At 42.3% G+C, this 19,778-nt stretch overlaps 1 protein-coding gene across 2 annotated transcripts in view; it reads left to right on the forward strand.

Moving 5' to 3' along the window:
• Nucleotides 1-19,778, forward strand: part of cntnap3 (contactin associated protein family member 3) — a 149,865-nt gene that overhangs the window by 60,531 nt on the left and 69,556 nt on the right. For both annotated transcript variants that reach the window (XM_013137048.3, XM_020053694.3), the window contains 3 exons: nucleotides 7,771-7,952; nucleotides 8,437-8,577; nucleotides 18,047-18,347. In XM_013137048.3, coding sequence (XP_012992502.2) covers nucleotides 7,771-7,952; nucleotides 8,437-8,577; nucleotides 18,047-18,347 — 624 coding nt within the window. The remainder of the gene's footprint in view (nucleotides 1-7,770; nucleotides 7,953-8,436; nucleotides 8,578-18,046; nucleotides 18,348-19,778) is intronic.

Genomic DNA, 19,778 nt, shown 5'->3' on the forward strand with positions numbered 1-19,778 from the left:
CTACTGACAGAATGACCCACCAAAAACGGAAACAGCAGACAATCCCTCCAGAACCGAGGCGTCCCCAGGAATTTTTTAGGGGGTGGCTATGGGGGTGCCTGAGGGGGGTCTTGACAGCACCCCCTCTACGTCCGGTGCCAGCGCCACGGCGTCGGCAGGCCTCTGCTGCCCAGGAGCCGCAGCCGGCGCCTCTTGCTGCCTTGAAGTCGCAGCCAGCGCCCCCTGCTGCCTTGAAGTCACAGCCAGAGCCCCCTGCTGCCTTGAAGTCACAGCCAGCGCCCCCTGCTGCCTTGAAGTCACAGCCAGCGCCCCCTGCTGCCTTGAAGTCACAGCCAGCGCCCCCTGCTGCCTTGAAGTCACAGCCAGCGCCCCCTGCTGCCTTGAAGTCACAGCCAGCGCCCCCTGCTGCCTTAAAGTCGCAGCCAGCGCCTCCTGCTACCTTGGAGTTGCAGCCAGCACCCCTGCTGCCCAGCCCTCTACCGTTTCGGCACCCTCTCCTGTCCCGGCTGCTCCAGCACCCTCTACCGGCCCGGCCGCTCCGCCGGCTCTCCCGGCTGCTGATCCTCTGCCGGCTCTCCCGGCTCTCAGCCCCTACCTCCGGAACACAACGCACGTCCTGTTCATCATGAACGCAGCACACTCCCCAGGTCATAATCACCTGCCTTCTGAACACCTGTTCAACCCAACTGATTTTCATTTGCGGTCCATTATTTGTGTCACGCTTTCTTTGTGAGGTATTATTTGTAATGTTTATGACACACAAAGCCTGGTTTTTGCTGTTCTCTAGTTTTGATGTTTTTCTAGTGTACCGACCAGTTTCTGCCTGGTTTTTGTACAGTTGCCTATCAGATCTCCTGTGTACCGAACTCGGCCTGCCTCTGGTTTTTGCCTTTTGGGACTTGGAATTATACTGTTACCTGTGTACCCAACTCTGCCTGCCTGTCGTCTGGTTTTTGCCTTTTGGAATTAAATAAACTCTGTTTAACCACTCCACCTGGTTTCCAGTGTCATACTCGTTACAGTGCTGCGTTCACTACTCTTTTCTTTTTCCAGGTTTACTTGATTAATTCCGTCTAAAGTACACAGCATTATTGAGACAGCCCAGATAATCAAACACATTTAAGATAACGTATATGGAGGCAATTTCTGACCTGTTGGTATAAAACAGTTTGAAAATGATATGAGATTACAGTGAAATTAGCTGTTACTCCTATGATGTGTAAAACATATACATTATGTGAGATGCGAGAGATGTGTTTCTTTTGGACCTTTTCACAGTACAGATATTTTTAGATGGATGCATGGTATACTGACTGAAAGGTAAAACCACAATCATCATATATCATCATAGGATCAAATGGCATGCTGGACTAAATCAATTGAATCTGCGTATAGGCTACACTTGTGGTTAATATTGTTTAAATTCCATTTTCCAGTACACAATGGTGAAGGCCCAGCAGAAAGAGTCCCAAAATTTGTGAACAAAGGTATTTGCACATTGTTCATGATGAAGAACTGGTATTTCCACATGATGATTCCCTTCGTATAAGTTAGCTTTTGGGCTCTTTATTGGCCATTCTAGGTAAGGTCCTCTCTAGGGCCTTGTCGAGGTCCTTTCTGTCGACCTTAGTTCCCTGCCACCTGGTCACACCCTACTCCTCTCCAATGTTTCTCCCAACATCAGTTCCAGTTCCCCGTCGATAGCTGTTTACCCACTCCTCCATGTGACTGAACGAGGCTGATCGTTGACAAGCCAACGGTTAAGCACAGTTCAGCTCTGTCATTTTAAAGGAAAGCTCTAACTCAGTGGGCGAAAATTAAAACCATCTGTCGTTATGACGTACGAGAGATTACATGTTATTCTGTTTATTCTGATATGGACCTGGGCTGACAAAAGAAATGTGTCTTTGCCTCAATCAAAGCAGTTTGTCTGAATGCTCCCCGCTTTTCCATATTGGACATTACTCTCCCTCCTTCTCCTGCATCTTAGTGTCTCCCACTCTTTGCTGTTTTCCTGGTTCTCTCATGTTATTTATCATTTTATCCGACTCCCCTCTCCACACTCCCTCTTTCCAATTTGCTTCTCATGCAGTCATTTGACATTTGCAGTTGTACGCTCTCTTTCATTGTCTTTGTCTTCCTCTCTCTGTTGGATGTTGTGTCTGGCGATAGTTTGTCTCTTGTTGTGTTTGGCGTTAGTGTGTCTCTTGTTGTGTCTGTGGCGTAATGTGTCTCTTGTTGTGTCTGGCATTACTGTCTCTTGTTGTGTCTGTGGCGTTGTGTGTCTCTTGTTGTGTCTGTGGCGATAGTTTGTCTCTTGTTGTGTCTGGCATTACTGTCTCTTGTTGTGTCTGTGGCGTTAGTGTGTCTCTTGTTGTATCTGTGGTTTTAGCATGTATTTTGTTCTCTGTGGCGTTTGTGTGTCTCTTGTTGTGTCTGGCATTAATGTGTCTCTTGTTGTGTCTGTGGGGTCAGTGTCTGTCTTGTTGTGTCTGGGGTGTTAGTATGTCTCTTGTTGTGTCTGTGGTATTAGCGTGTCTGTTGTTGTCCTTGGCATTACTGTGTCTCTCGTTATGTCTGTGGCGTCAGTATGTCTCTTGTTGTGTCTGTGGCATTGGTGTGTCTGTTTTTGTCTGGTGTTTGTCTTTTGTTGTGTCTGTGGCATCAGTTTCTCTTGTTGTGTCTGTGGTTTTAGCATGTATGTCGTTGTCTGTGGCGTTTGTGTGTCTCGTTGTGAGTGGCGTTAATGTGTCTCTTGTTGTGTCTGTGGCGATAGTTTGTCTCTTGTTGTGTCTGTGGGGTCAGTGTCTCCCTTGTTGTGTTGGGGGTATGTCTCTTGTCTCTTTTGTCTCAAGTTGTGGTGTCAGTATGTCTCCTGCTGTGTCTGTGGTAGTAGGATGTCTGTTGTTGTCCGTGGCGTTACTGTGTCTCTTGTTATGTCTGCTATGTCTGTCTTTATCAACCTCCGTCTGACTTCCTCTCTGTACCTGTCTGTGTCTCATGGTCTGTCTTTGTCTCTGTGTCTGTTTGTCTGTTTATCTTTATCAGTCTTTCTGTATATGTCCTTTTTTCTTTACCCCTCAATCATCTCTCTCTAGGCCTGTCAGTTTGTAAATTGCATAATTTAGGCTGCTCCCTCAGACTTCATAATAGCCCTGAAGCCATGGTTCAAGTGGCCATTTAGGCGGCTCAGTCAAAACCTGAAAAGAAACCGTCCCAATACAGGAAGGCATTGAGATTGAGTCCTCTACACACAGGACAGTAAAAAGGTGCCTGGAAAGCATCAGCTATCCAATCTGCCATTAGTAAGTGGAGCATATTGTATCTCCTGTACCTTCAGCGTTGATGTATGTCACAACGTAGAGGAGACAAAGATGGTTATCTGGGGGATTGTCCTCTTTTCTTTCCACTATTGCCTTGTAACTCTTGTCATTCTCCTGTCAAGAAGCTTTTTCTGCACGCTTTCTGTTAACGTGATGGCTAGCCTGAAGTGGAAAGCTGTTCTCATTGATTTCCCAACCAAACGGCACCGTATTTCCTACAAAGTGCACACAGCGCAACATGCTCTGGTCAAAAGCAGAGCACTATACAGGGAATGGGTCGGCGTTTGGGAAGCCAGCCGGGTCTTCCTCTTTGAGGTAATCAGTGGGTGCCGTTTGTCAGAGTAGTTTTCATCACAAAGAGCCTTGTCATGGCTGTGTGAGTGAGGGATGGCAGGCCATTCTTTCTAGCTGTGCTCCTCCGTGGATTGGCAAAGGAGAGATTTACAGTGGTGTAGGGGCACACAGCAGTTTAAAGCTGTTAATATACTGGCTTTGGCAGGAACCCCATGGAGGACTACAGTCGCGTACTCACTCATACACACACACACACACACACTCCAGCACTCCAGCTTTATTTACAAAATTCACAAACCCATTAAAAAACATATGCACATTTTTTCACAGGCAGCCTACACATCTATTCTACCATATATCTATATACAAACACAGAACCACTCTCCCACATACTTCCTGCTCATAAAAGCCTCCGTTTGCACGGATACCGTACCCACGTACAAGCGCACACAGACGCAGTGTCAACGCTGCGGTGGTGCGAGGCTTTTCATGAGGCAACAGTGTGAAACCAATAATAACCAAGGCTACAGTGCCCACACTGAAAATGCAAAGAGCTGTTCAACAACCAAAAACGACAGACAGCCACAAGCTGTTTTGAGCAACTTTGCTGCCCCGGCCTGTGCGAGTGTAAAAATGAATGAAATAAATATGCTCGCTAAGATTTATGTCCAGTATCCAAAATCGTTCCATTTCCTCTCTAGTTAACATTCGTCAACGTGTCTGCTTACATTGTGAACTATCGGCTCATATTTCACCCCAATTTTTAACTGTCAACCTGTCCTAGATGTAAATATAAGGGTCAGGGCGACCTACCCACACGCGTTCTGGATGTGTATGCTGCTAACTGTATCCAACGGAGTTCAGATGATGTCAGCCATGAAATGTGTTGAGGCTGTACTGTACACGCTGGGAGGCAATTGAGGATAGCATTTCAACTGAAATATAAATGGTTTCACTCTGGCCAGTGGGACTATCGGACAGTCGGTTTGTTTGTGTTTGTGTACTCTGAACTTGTTGTTATGTTCAATTTGCAGTACGGGCTGCGTTCTGACCGTTGGTAGGCTAATCAATACGACATATACGTTCTCGCCAGATGATCGATGCAATATGTGATCAAGTTCTCCTCTTATAACACATCCATAACGTCATAGAGCAATTATCTGGCAACACGCTCCTCCTTTATCATTCTTAATGATTTGACGTTTAGGTCAATGGAGACATTTGAAATCATTAGGATTCCCAAACTAAGCTCAAGTGTCTTTTCACAAGGGTTATTCGGTGCCATGTACCTACTTAAGGCATTATTGCTGTTGTTACTGAATGCATGGTTATGTACGGACAGTCTTTAAATTCAGAGCAATATCAGTGTGTAATAATAATAAAAGCCGGATTCTAGACATAATTCTTTATTGCCTTAGTTGGTTATCTGATTTAAAGTTGCAACCAACAACAATAACAGAATTGCATATGCTGTACAATTATGTACTGCAGTTTTAAGGCTGTTCCCCTGAGTATTCCAGTTTATTCTCTAGCAAATATAATGAGATTATATGAGGCAGATTGTTCAGAGACACAAAGCATTCGCTACCCCATCAAAGGGAGCTCCATGGCTTTCATGGCTGCCTCTTTTTTTGACTCATTTGTGCACCAAAATAACACTTTAAAAGCCTTTTATGTTAAATGAGAATCCAATAAATTGGATTTTTAATATGAACAAAAGATTTGTGCCAGAATTCTGCATTTTGACGTGTCCCTGCGTGTGCCCTTGCCGACTTCTAGTGCGGGTTTGACCCACTCATCTCTAATGGGCCCTGTGCAAAGGTTGTGAACTATACAGGTTTAAAATGCCACTTGGGATTCATCCTGCAGGTTTAAAAGCACTTGTCTAGTTTGTTCAATCTTAACCTCTGAAGGATTGATTGAGCGGGGAAGTTTGACTCCAGCACAAAATAATTTACCTGACTACTCAAACTGAATTTTTATCACTTCGCCACCGTTTGCTACCTATCGTTTGTTACCTACGATGTAGTCATTTGTTGGGATGACAAAATGAGGAGTGCTGCACAAAACAAAGTAATCAGTGATTAGATCATCTGTAAATCATGCTATAAAAGGCAAAGACAAATGCTGGAAAAGCCCCTCTACTCACAGGTATTCTGGCTCTGGCTCAAGCCATCATATCCAGGGACCAGCCAGTATGATTACAATTTACTGGTGTTCTAGAGAGTGTTGCTGATGTACCCAGATCCAGACTCATTGCCGAGCAGGAACTAATGTCTGTGGGGGTGGCATAACATTTGGCAGGGGAAAGGAGTTTGGCTTAAATACAAAATAATGTATTTTTAAGTCTGTAACTCTGCCGCACGACTCCTTCACATCTCCCTATGGGAATTAAGAGTTTCCCAAATGCCCCTTAATTCCCTACATAATGCCCTAGTTTTGACCAACGTCTCTATTTTTGACTCAGAGCCCATTCTAAACACAGATTAGATGGCCTGGCTACCTCTGCAACGGTGACAGCTCAGTTAATCAATACCAATAAACTGATATTTATTTGTTTGAGGTTCCCACTCAAGACCTCTTAATCATGGCTCCTTCCCATCTCGCCTCTCAACTAATCTGACATCATACTAATAACATCTACATACTGTAATTGGTGTGCGAAAGTGACACACATTCGTCATACCCAGAGGTCTGTGCAGCTAGCAAGCCCTGTTAATGATGTTGTTGGGTCGGTCCCAAATGCTAGTCTAGTCCCCTAATAGTACACTCATTTTGAACAGGTCACATAGGGCTCTGGTCAAACGTAGGTTGCTGTGTAAGGATTTGGGTGACAAATTGGAACTCAGACACTCCTTCCACAACAACCAGCCTCTCTGAAAAGGTCTAATGCATATTTAATTACAGAATGCATTGGCTTTATATCCAGCTTCTCTAGCTTGCACAGTACTGCTTATATTCCAGACCTGGGTTCAAACACCATTTGAAGGACTTTAGCTGTCCTTGTATTGTGCTTTTCTAGTACACAGGAATGTGATGGAACCATCCCAAAATCATCATGAGCCCTTTTTGGATTATATGCACAACCTATTTCACTCCGGCAGACCATTACAAATGCATATTTATATGATTTAATGTATTTGAAATAGAATTTGAACCCAGGCTTGTTTACTGCAAAACAAGTCCCTCCATCCAACATCATGGGGTGTGGATTGTGAAGGTGGATCTACTCATTTGCACCTGCTGGAGTTTATCAATAATGATGTCCTGCTATGTGTCGGTATCTGCAGTTTAGATAATATAATGAATCAACACTTATTGGGCTTTTTTTGAATCAGTGGGGTTGGTGTGCTATGCAGGCAGTCCCTAACAAGGAAGCAGAACATTGCCTCCAAAAGCTCTTTCTTCCTCCTCTGAAATTTCTAGTCTCTAGTTTCTAGTCACTCTGTGCCAGTGGCATGAATGACACCCTATTCTCTAGTGCACTTCTTTTCACTGCGGTCTATAGGGCTCTGGTCAGTGCTCTGTGTAGTAAGTAGGGCCCTAGTTTGTCTCCTGGCTGAGGTTCAGTTATGTGTAGCTTAAAACAGGCAAACACTAACTGAGCCTCAAGCTCCCCTTCAGTACTCTACAACCTTATGAAAGCCATCTTCTCAAAGCCAGCAGACTCATGTATCTTAATTTTCACTTATTGGTATGGGCCATTAAGTAATGGATTTTGATTAATGCTTCTCCCCCTGAGTCACTAATGCTGACTAAAGTCATGTTGATTGATAGATTAAGTAGATGACTGGCACCTCTTATGAGTTTCTTGACCACTCATTCACCATTTGGCAATCAAAACACTGGAAACCATTGAACTTGGGGGCATTGGGCTCTTATCAATGGCTGGAATGGAAAGATTTAGACAGCAATATCAAACACATCAAAAACATGCTTTTCATGAGCTAAATTCTATTCCATTTGTTCAACTGTGTTCATGAAAACAAGACAGGCATCTTCCTCTCACTAGCTCTCACTGCTCAGAACATTGCTTCTGCTAGCATCGTTTGGCCTAGATGGGGAAAATACTTTGACTTATACCCGGCTATTACGCGGAAGCCTTTTACCTCTTTGATTAATTGGTGGTTGTGTCTCTGCTGTTGTTTTGCAGGTAAAAGTGCCTCTCCTGTTCCTGAAAGCCACACGGCCGTTTCACTGGGTAGCCTTCTAGATGACCAGCATTGGCATCATGTAGCCGTGGAGCGGGTGAGCGGCCACGTCAACTTCACCGTGGATAAACACACCGAGCAGATACTGGTCCCGGCAGACGTCAGTCCTTCTGAGATAAACGAGGTGCATTTTCTGTGACTCATTTCACAAATCATTCCACACGTGCACATTCAAGCACATATGCACACATGCAAGCATGCAACCCCCCCACCACACACACAATACAACCACACACAACCATTCCTGGACGCTCTCATTCTCTTCAAAATTGTCTCTAACAGATTTGTTAATGACTAACACTGACTTGACCTTCATACAGTTTCTGTCAGACTGTCTTAATAATTGGATTGGAAAATGTTTTTCCTAGTTGTAAATATTGTTTGTATTGTATTTACAGTACCTACTGTTGTTTTTTACTAAACACCAATACTGTATTAGTTCATATTCCAATTTCTCTTTACTTGCCGTTTTATTAGTTTCTTATGCCATCAATGAGCCTCTTCAAATCTGATTCTCGATCACTACCACTTGGTGTTAATATTCTGTCATGATGATGTAAGTAGGAACATGTTAGAATATTAACATTGTCTTGATGTTCTTTCACAAGATTAGCTTCGGTGGCGTCCATTGCCATGGAACACCAAGGGTTCTGTCCAGAAGGAACTTCCATGGGTGCTTTGAGAACCTGCTCTGGAACAATGTGAATGTGATAGATCTGGCCAAGCAGCATCAGCAGGTGTCTATCATGGTAAGTTTGCAAAGGGAAGGAAAGGTTGCAGGTGCAGGTGCGTTACAAACATGCAGCATGAAGGTGGAAGTTGATTAAAACTATATACAGTACATTGTCAAAACCAACTATGTTAAGCTGTTCATCTGGGTTTTCTAACTCAGTCTGTTGAAACTCAGGTGGTTTGTGATGTGTTTCTATGCATACTCACTTCTGCTGAGCTTGATTTAACTGGATCAAGCCCGTCTGGCATAATGGTCTTAAAAGCATAAAAGTATTAGAACCTGCATTTTTCTTCTATGTGGTTTTATCTATGTTGTGATTTCTATGTTTGAAGGCCTTTTCTTATATTTGGGAAAGAACAACATTCTTAACTATTTATCTCCAGGTATTGTATGGGCTTCCACTTAGCATTTAACCTGAGAAAGAAGTGTACATATCTGACAGCTGCTCAAGCCTTATTCTAACCATATACAATTAGAATCAGACTCTTCTTTATTTTCAAATACGTTTGGATGGACAAGAATTGGACAGGATGAAATGATTCAACCACAATAAGGAAAATACAATAAAAAATATAGACCCAGAATTGACGCCAAAAAGACCTTCACGCAATGCAAGCTAAAACTACAGACACAAATACAACTAAAAATTCTATGAGCATTAAACAGTTTAACGGAGTGAGGTTTAAACATGTTTTATATGTAAAGGTGCAGATTGTGTCAGCTGCACTCAAAGTGCAGTCCTAGGATAGTTTACCTATTTCAGTATTTGACCTTGGGTACTACAAATCCCACATGCCCCTCTTCAAGGATTGAGTGGGAGCACTACTGAATAAAACAATCAGGGTTTACTCTTGGCATGCCGCTATCTTGGTCATAAATGTTGCTGTCGAGTGGGGGTAAAATATTGAGGATCTTGGCCATGAGTTTTCAGCCAGGCTTGATATGATTGACATTTCCCCACTGCATGCGTTCATGAAGCTAGAGGCCGTGAGAGAGTTCCATCTTCTTTTTGCATATGTGCATATCCTACAAAGATTTTAAGAGAAATTAACGACAGACCTCTTTAAGTGGAAATTGAGTAAAGTTAATTCCAACACTTAACACCCTCCCTGAACATGTGACATCATCTTCCCGAGCCGAACAGATAAGGGTTTGGGTGTTCTGAATGTCTAGTGGATTTTACACTACTACCAGACTGACCCACCTGCCAAACATACTAAGCAGTGATGATGCAACAGTTAGGGAGTTAGCCAGAGTGTCCTTCCTAATGGATGTAAGGAGACCTACTGACTACGAACACTGAGGAAAACATACTGGATTTAAGGAAAAGGGCCAGTAGTAAAAATCTATACTCGTCACGCAGGCAGTGCAATCTGGCCAGACTGGAACAGGCTAAGACAGCTCAGACTTACATGCAGTTTGAGCCAACAACGGCCTCTGGTGCCATCATGGCAGACACTTGTGTGGTCGAAGAGGCTTCTGTCACCCGTGACGGAACACCTCAACCAACACGGAGGTAATCACTCTTCGGTGTCTGGCAGATGTGAATACAGCCTCACTGCACTGGCCTTAGGCTGCAGGTGAAAATTTGGTCCGGGCTGACCACTCTCATGTATCAGAATGATGCTTTTGGCAAAGACATTCTTTTGTTAGCAAGGTTACAGGTTCTTCTGACAAAAAAACTATCTAACACTCTAGTACCATGCAAGTAACAATGTAGGGTACCAGTCTAATATATACAGTATATACAGGTCCGGAAAGAATTAAGAGAACACTGCACCTTTTTCTTTTCTTTCCAAAAAAGTCAAAGAGGTAAGTTATGATTGAGGAACAGAAGCGTTCAATTTGCAGTGGTCTCTTAATTTTAACCCTTCTGTTCCTCACTCAAAATCTTCCTTTTTGACTTTTTTGGAAAGGAAAGAAAAAAGTGCAGTGGTCTCTTAATTTTCTCCGGAGCTGTATATATATATATATATATATATATATATATATATATATATATATATATATATATATATATATATATATATATATATATATATATATATATATATATATATATATATATATATATATATATATATATATATATATATATATATAGGGAGAGAGGGGGAGAGAGAGGGGGAGAGAGAGGGGGAGAGAGAGGGGGAGAGAGAGGGGGAGAGAGAGGGGGAGAGAGAGGGGGAGAGAGAGAGAGAGAGAGAGAGAGAGAGAGAGAGATACATACATACACTGGATATAAAAAGTCTACACATCCCTGTTAAAATGCCAGGTTTTTGCGATGTAAAAGAATGAGACATAAATGAATCATGTCAGAACTTTTTCCACTTTTCATTTTTATTTCTAATGTGAACAATTCAATTGAAAAACAAACTGAAATCTTCAAGGGGGAAAAATGAAAAATAGATTCCTTACAATAATCTGGTGTGCCCATCCTCTTATAAATGGGGAGGTGGCTGTGTTCAGAATTAACCAATCACATTCAAACTCATGTTAAATAGAAGTCATTACACACCTGCCATCATTTAAGGTGACTCTGATTAATCACAAGTAGAGTTCAGCTGTTCTAATAAGATATTCCTGACATTTTCATAGTTGCATCTTAGAGCAAAAGCCATGGTCCACAGAGAGCTTCCAAAGCATCAGAGCGATCTCAATGTTGAAATTTCCAAAATAATTTCCAAAGCATTAGATATATCATGGAACACAGTGATCATCAAGTGGAGAAAATATGGCACAACAGAGACATTACCAAGAACTGGATGTCCCTCCAAAATTGATGAAAAGATGAGAAGAAAACTGGTCAGGGGGCTTCCAAGAAGCCTACAGCAACATTAAAGGAACTGCAGGATTTTCTGGCAAGTACTGGCTGTGTGCTACATGTGACAACAATCTCCCGTATTCCTCATATGAATGGGCTATGGGGTAGGGTGGCAAGACGGAAGCCTTTTTTTACAATGAAAAACATCCAAGACCAGCTGAAGTTTGAAAAAACAAACATCAAGTCCCCCAAAAGCATGTTGGAAAATGTGTCATGGTCTGATGAAACCAAGGTTGAACTTTTTGGCCTTAATTCCAAAAGGTATGTTTGGCGCAAAACAACACTGCACATCACCCAAAGAACACCATACCCACAATGAAGCATGGTGGTGGCAGCATCATGCTTTGGGGCAGTTTTTCTTCAGCTGGAACCTGGGCCTTAATCAGGGTGGAGGGAATTATGAATCGTTCCAAATACCAGGCAATTTTGGCACAAAACCTTCAGGCGTCCGTTAGAAAGCTGAAGATGAAGCTCACATTTCAGCACGACAACGACCCAAAGCACACATCCGAATCCACAAAAGCATGGCTTCACCAGAAGAAGACTAACATTTTGGAATGGCCCAGCCAGAGCCTAGACCTGAATCCAATTGAACATCTGTGGAGCGATCTAAAGAGGACTGTGCACAGGAGATGTCCTCGCAATCCGACAGAAGAGTGGGCAAATATTGCCGTGCCAAGATGTGCCATGCTAATAGACTCCTACCCAAAAAGACTGAGTGCTGTAATAAGATCTGAAGGTGCTTCAACAAAGTATTAGTTTGAGGGTGTGCACACTTATGCAACCAGGTTATTGTGAGTATTTTATTTTATTTTTATTTTTATGAAATGATTTATCCTTGTCTCAGTCTTTTACATCACAAGAACCTGGCATTTTAAGGGGTGTGTAGACTTTTTATATCCACTGTATATAATTTTGGCATTGATTTTGTCTTTTATTTAAGGATAGTGATCATATGAAGCCATTTATTATCACATAGTTGTTTGGCTCCTTTTTAAATCATAATGATAACAGAAATCACCCTATTGGCCCTGATCAAAGGTTTACATACCCTTGAAGGTTACGCCATGTTACATACACACAAGGTGACACACATACACTGCATGCACAATTATTATCAAATCGTATTCCTCAACATTTATTTCATTGTTGAACAAACACAATGCTCTCTGTTAATCCAAAATATAATTGAACCTCAAACCTGAATATTTAAGGAAACGTTTGTTTTGATCTTTCTCAGGGGAATACATAAGAGTGCAGAATTATTAGGCAACAATTCGTGTGCAGAATAATTAGGCAACTAAATTACAAAAATTATTTCTCCAACTCACTTGTTTATTCTCAATTTTTAGAGTAAGTGCAACAAATAAGTAATAAAAAATGTAAATTAAATAACATTTCTGGCCTTTCAAAAATATTCAGTGACCAATTTAGCCACCCTTCTTTTCAATAATTGCCATGAGCCTTCCATCCATGTACTCTGTAAGTTTCTTGATCTGTTCACGATCAACTTTCGCTGAAGCAGCATCCACAGCCTCCCAATTGCTGTTCAAAGAGGTGTATTGTCTTCCCTTACTGTACATCTCACGTTTGAGAAGGGTCCACAAGTTCTCAATAGGATTTAAGTCAGGTAAGGAAGGGGGCCAGGTCATTATTTGGGCATCTTTGAGGCCCTTGCCTGCTTGCCAAGCAGTGGAGTACTTGGATGCATGTGATGAAGCATTGTCCTGCATAAAGAACATGGCCTTCTTGAATGCTGTGGACTACTTCCTGTACCGCTGTTTGAAGAAAGTATCTTCCAGAACCTGGCAGTAGATTTGGGAGTTGAGTTTCAGTCCATCTTCAACCTGAAAAGGTCCAACTACCTCATCCTTAATTATAGCAGTCCGTACCAGTACCCTTCCTCCACCTTGCTGGCGACTGACTCAAAGTGGTCCATCTGGTCCATCAAGAGTCACTCTCATTCCATCTGTCCATAAAACTTTTGAAAAATCTGTCTTCAGGTATTTTTTTGCCCAATCTATACGCTTCAACGTGTGAGTCTTATTCAGTGTTGATCTTATTTCAGCCTTCTTGACCATGACCATGTCTCTGAGCACTTGACACCTTGTACACCTTGTAATATGGTGGCACTGGAGGATAATGGGTTCCTGGTAGCTTCACATTTAATTATTCTCAAGTCTTCTCAAGTTAATTTGCGTCTTTTCTTCTCCATGCATCTTTTGCACCCCAGTTGACTGTTCGCAACCAAACGTTTGAGTGTCCGATGGTCACGCCTCAATAGTTGAGCTATTTCAAGAGTGTTGCATCCATAAGAAAGGAATTTTATAATTTTGACTTTTCAGTGTCAGTTAAATCTCTCATGAAGCTGCCTAATAATTATACACACCATGATATAAGGTATTATTCACTGTTTCCACACTCATTACACATACATATCACCTGAAAATGATTCAATCAAGTAAGTATTAAAGTTTATATGGTTTGGAGTTGGAAAATAGAAATAGAATAGAAATAATAACACGATCACAACACTCACTTGCCTAATAATTCTGCATGCAGTGTAGTTGAAAATGGCAGTTATTGTGAATTTCCCACACCTGTTGCTTTTTTAAAATTGCAATTAGTGTTTGTGTATACATTTTCAACGAGATTGTTAGCTGTCACGTGGATTCACTGAGCAGGCTAGATACTGAGCCAAGGGAAGCAGAAAAGAACTGTCAAAATACCTGCCTAACAAGGTAATGGCACTTCATAAAAATGAAAAAGGATATAAAAACATATCCCAAGCCCTGCAAATGCCAGTTAGTGCTGTTGAATTACTTATTAAGAAGTGGAAGATTTGGGGATCTCTTAATACCAAGCCAAGGCCAGATAGACCAAGAATAATTTCTGCCAAAAGTGCCAGAAGAATTGTTCGGGATACAAAGAAAACCCACAGGTAACCTCAAGAGAAATACAGGCTGCGCTGGAAAAAGACATTGTGGTTGTTTCAAGGAGCAAAATATGACGATACTTGAACAAAAATGAGCTGCATGGTCAAGTTGCCAGAAAGAAGCCTTTACTGTGCCAATGCCACAAAAAAGCCTGGTTACAATATGCCCAACAACACCTGGACACGCCTCAGCTTCTGGCACACTGTAATTTGGAGTGACAAGGCCAAAATAGAGCTTTATGGTCACAACCATAATCGCTATGTTTGGAGAGGGGTCAACAAGGCCTATAGTGAACAGAATACCTTCCCCACTGTGAAGCATGGTAGTGGCTCACTGATGTTTTGGGGGGGTGTGAGCTATAAAGGCACAGGGAATCTTGTGAGCACTCTGGGGAGTCCTCAAACGTGCGGTTCATGCAAGACGACCAAAGACTCTGCATGACCTGAAGGCATTTTGCCAAGATTAATGGGCATCTATACCACCTGCAAGAATTCGGGGCCTCATAGACAACTATTACAAAAGACTGCACGCTGTCATTGATGCTAAAGGGGGAAATACACAGTATTAAGACCCAAGGGTACGCAGACTTATGAACAGGGGTCAGTTCTTTTTTTCTTTGTTGCCATGTTGTTTTCTGATTGTGCCATTCTGTTATGACCTACAGTTGAATGTGAATCCCATAAGAAATAAAGGATGTGTTTTGCCTGTTCACTCATGTTTTATTTACAAATGGTACATATATTACCAATTCTCCAAAGGTATGCAAACTTTTGAGCACAACTGTGTATATATATATCAATTTGCAGTAGTCACTTCATTTTAACCCTTCTGTTCCTCACTCAAAACCTTCCTTTATGACTTTTTTGGAAATGAAAGAAAATGGTGCAGTGGTCTCTTAATCTTTTCCGGAGCTGTATAATACCTCCGTGTGGGAAAGAGACATGTTTGCTTGCTTACCAACAGGTTGTTGTAAAAGTCTAATCTATCGGGCAATGGCTAAGTGAATTGATAATCTCATTATCATGGCGAAGGCTGGCCGTGTGGCCAGATCCAACAGACGAGCAACAGTAGCTCAAATTGATGAAAAGGTTAATGCTGGTACTAATAGAAAGGTGTCAGAACACCTTTGCAGATTGTTGCATATGGGGCTACGTAGCCGAAGACCAGTCAGGGTGCCCATGCTGACCCCTGTCAACTACTGAAAGTGCCTAGAATAGGCATGTGAGCAACAGAACTGGATCATGGAGCAATGGAAGAAGGTGGCCTGGTCTGATGAATTAAATTTTCTTTTACATCACTTGGATGGCTAGGTGCTTCACTTACCTGGAGAACCCATGGCACCAGGATGCACTATAGGAAGGAGGCAAGCCATCAGAGGCAGTGTGATTCTTTGGGCAACGTTCTGCTGGGAAACCTTGGGTCCTGCCATTCATGTAGATGTTACTTTGACACATACCACCTACCTAAGCATTGTTGCAGACCATGTGCACCCTTTCATGGCAACGGTATATCCCTGATGGCATTTGCCTCTTTCAGCAAAATAATGCGCCCTGCCGCAAAGCATAAATGGTTCAGGAATGATTTAAAGAACACAACAACGAGTTCAAGGTGTTGACTTGGCCTCCACAATCCCCAGATCTCAATCCAATCGAGCATCTGTGGGATGTGCTTGACAAACAAGTCAGATCCATGGAGGCCCCACCTCACAAGTTATAGGACTTAAAGGATCTGCTGCTAACGTCTTGGTACCAGATACCACAGCACACCTTCAGAGGTCTAGTGGTGTCCATGTCTCAACGGGTCAGGGCTGTTTTGGCGAGGGGCTGTATTTCACGCCAATCAAATGGAATGGAATTTCGCCTGGGGTGGCTTAGAACACAAATAACCATGTTTGAATGCAAACCATTGCTATTCTAGGGCACTCTCTAGTCTATCTAAAAGACACATGAAAAGTCAACAAAAGAGTGAAGGAGTGGGACTGTCCCACCCCTAAGAATCCAATGTAATGAGTCAGTTGTCATGTTGTTCATGGTTGCGGTCCATATAAGGACTGTTTGAAATGACAACCTTGTCTACCTGGTAGCTGCTGAGGTGTGTGGTGGTCCCACCAACAGCAGATATTAACAAGCATTCTGCTGTCAGAGGAGCCTGGTTTGATGTTGATGATAGTTTGTTTCCAGGTATACAGCAGCCGTTGTTGTTTTGGGAAGAAGCCAGGATTAGGTGCTCATCTTGGAATTGTGCTGCTCATTTGACCGCTTCATGGAACCGACCTTTTCTGAGATGGTCTTAACATACCAGCCTCTCGTGTCACGCTTGACATGAGAGGCTGGTATCGGTGCAGAATTGTAGTTCTGTTATTTGTAGGGTCTCGGTTATGCTTACAGGCTGACAGTGTGTGGCCTCCAGATGGTAGGGCTGTTTGAAAACCAAGTCAAAGCAACTAGCAAGGAACTGCTCTGTGTCAGATATCATGAGCAGCCTGGCAGTATAGATAAGGAGGTGCTTCTTGTACCTGAAAGTTTTTAGATATCCATTACCTTTAAATTGTTTTAATCCTTTTGCCAGTTATGTGACTTGTGGATTCAAATAAAGTACAGTCATTTAAATGTGTGTACTCGTGCATTAGGCGTATGTACGCGGCCACAAAATTGTCCTTGCACCCACATACTGTACAGTATAATAGAATGACCTCAATACAGCTGGTTTCTTTTCATGTTAATTGGTCTATTAATTCATTAATAACAAATCCATGATGAGGAGCGGATAGCAGAATGTTCATGGAGCTGAATCCCTCGAGGTGGTGTGTAGCTCATTCCTAAAACAATTTTCCGTTTTGTAAATGACTACCGTTACCTTAACTGCCTCAACAAGAGAGAGGAATAAGAAATAATTCATGCGGGAAAAGCTTTTTAGATTGTACACTGAAAATAAATAAACGCCCAGCGAGAGCCACTTGTTAAAATGTAATAACAATGTTTGGGAGGGTAATGATTTTAAAGAAAACAAAAGACAGACAGACTCAGACATCATAATTCTTTGTTATTTTTCCTGAACTCTCTGTTCGCTGATGAAGCACACAGTAAGAACCTTTACACTACACTACATGTTGCTGTATATCACTTTGAGCGCTTCAGCAAACAGCCTAGAGACATGATCTACTTTTTCCCTGTTGCAGTTACTGTACAGCAACCCCACACTATTATAAAGAGACCTCCTTGAGACCCCTTTGGGTATAAGTTACTGTAATATATCACTTTTGCTGCCTCAGCAATGGTCCATGAAACCATCATTACTACTAGTATCCAACGACAACGGCCGACATGATATTCAAACCCAGAAAACACAGACAGCCTGAGGTCATTATTTCAGAAAGCCACATTTTACTAACCTGGTTAAATCTACATGAACACAGTTCTCGCTGTTGTTTTAGAGGAGGCAAAAAGATATTCATTCTGGTTTAACCAGTCCTCATTGTTTGCTCTAGCATCCTTAGAACATGTACCTCAGATGGCTTTCCTGTAAGGTTGAGGACTCTCATTAAAGTCCTCCTTCAGGAGATTTTGCTGATGAGCTAAATATCCTCTACTGCTATCCCCAGCAGACTCAGGTCGAATGTTCCCTAGTTGGATTTCACCTTCTGGTAGAGGACTAATTAATATTAATGTTTTTCATATTTCATTATAAAATGTTTTTACACCCCCCCCCCCCCTTTCTTATTTCAGGGCAATGTGACATTTACTTGCGCTGAGCCTGTCTCTGTTCCTGTGACGTTCGCTGGCGCCCAGAGTTTCCTGCGGTTGCCGGGTGCAACGCACCAGCAGAGAGACGTTGGTGGTGATGGGGTTGCCCTGGGGGCAATCAGCGTGGACATCAGCCTGCAGTTCCGGACCTGGAATAAAGCTGGTCTTCTGTTAACCTTTGACCTTCAACAGCAGGCGGGAAGCCTTTGGCTCTTCCTCAGTGAGGCCAGAGTCAGGGTGCAGATACACAAGGCTGGCAGGATCCTTGTGGACATCGTCACAGGTCAGATCAACCGTAACACACATACTTACCCTTTTGTCATTTATGTGCATAACAACACAATATAGTTTCCTTAAAATCTAACTAGATAACCAGCAGCTAACTATCTAGATACAACATTGGGTTTGGAATTCCAGTTCCTATAGCATATCCTATCTGTGGCATAACTATAACCTAGCAAGCAAATGTTTTTGTAGACACAAGACAGACATAGCTTTCTGATATTTAGCCTTAGGGGTTAGGTAACAGCTTGCTAGCTTGGCTTTCTTGCAATGTAAAACAACATTTGTTTCAAAATTCCTATAGCTTATCCTGAGCATGGTACAACTTAACCGTGTAAAGAAAATATTTTTGTACCCATGTTTTAGGCTTCTGTGGCACCGGACATAGATGTATGGGTAGCTTACTACTAGGTAGCTTGCTACTTGAGCTTATAGTATCTGAGAAATATGCCCATGAGCACACTTTTCATGTCCTCATCAACCTGTGTACTCCTACATTGCTTGAAGTCATTGCTGATATATAAGTTGACTTAAGAATCTTATCCCAATCTTATCCCAAATGCTACACAATGCCCGGACCAAAATAAACAAGAGAAAATCACTGGGAAGACACCGAAATCAATGAGTGTAAATACACGACAAGAGAACTATTTGTGAAGTACTTCATTTCAAATAACGCCTTTCTCCTATAACCTATATAATATAATTAGCGTCTTTCTGCATTTCTATGATGAAAACTGCATTATAACATTTTATTTGGCGTGATGTCTGGCATGAAAGTCTCCTATTTAGATAAACAAGTGCAGGGCCGTGCAGAGACATCTATAAAATCGAGTAATGTCAGCAACTGTTAGCTGGCACAAGCTAACCAGATTGGGTGCTGTTTTCACTACAGCACTGATTCCTTTTGTCAGGCTTACTTGTGCCATTCAATAACATTAGTAATGACAGAGCGGAGCCAAAATGAAGTGTATTCTTCCATTATTATCTACAGTGGTGGGACTGTGATCACTGCACACAGAACCTTGGTTGCCCGGCAATACAAAACATCTGAAATGTGAATGCCAAAAACTAATTTACAAATCGCACACCTGTAGTGGAATGACCAGGCGCAAGAAGAAGAAAATGCCAACACAACATTGGCTGCAACATGGATTGCATGCTCACACTTCAGCCAAATAGGATATTGTGTTGCCATGGCGGTGCAGTAAAAACTATTTACAGCAGGCTACGATGTTAGCATGGTGAGTTCATGCACCAGTACTGCACCAGAGGGATTGCTTAAGAGCAATGAAGTCATCCAACTCTAGGGCGCGTCGTATTAAAATACAGGCCGTATAAAATACAATACAAAACTTAAAACTGGCCAAAAGGGCACTTGTTGAGCCTGACCGGGAAAAAGGGGTCAATCTGTGCACTTGCCTGACAAGCG

Source organism: Esox lucius, chromosome 14 (assembly GCF_011004845.1).
Source record: "Esox lucius isolate fEsoLuc1 chromosome 14, fEsoLuc1.pri, whole genome shotgun sequence".
NCBI lineage: Eukaryota > Metazoa > Chordata > Actinopteri > Esociformes > Esocidae > Esox > Esox lucius.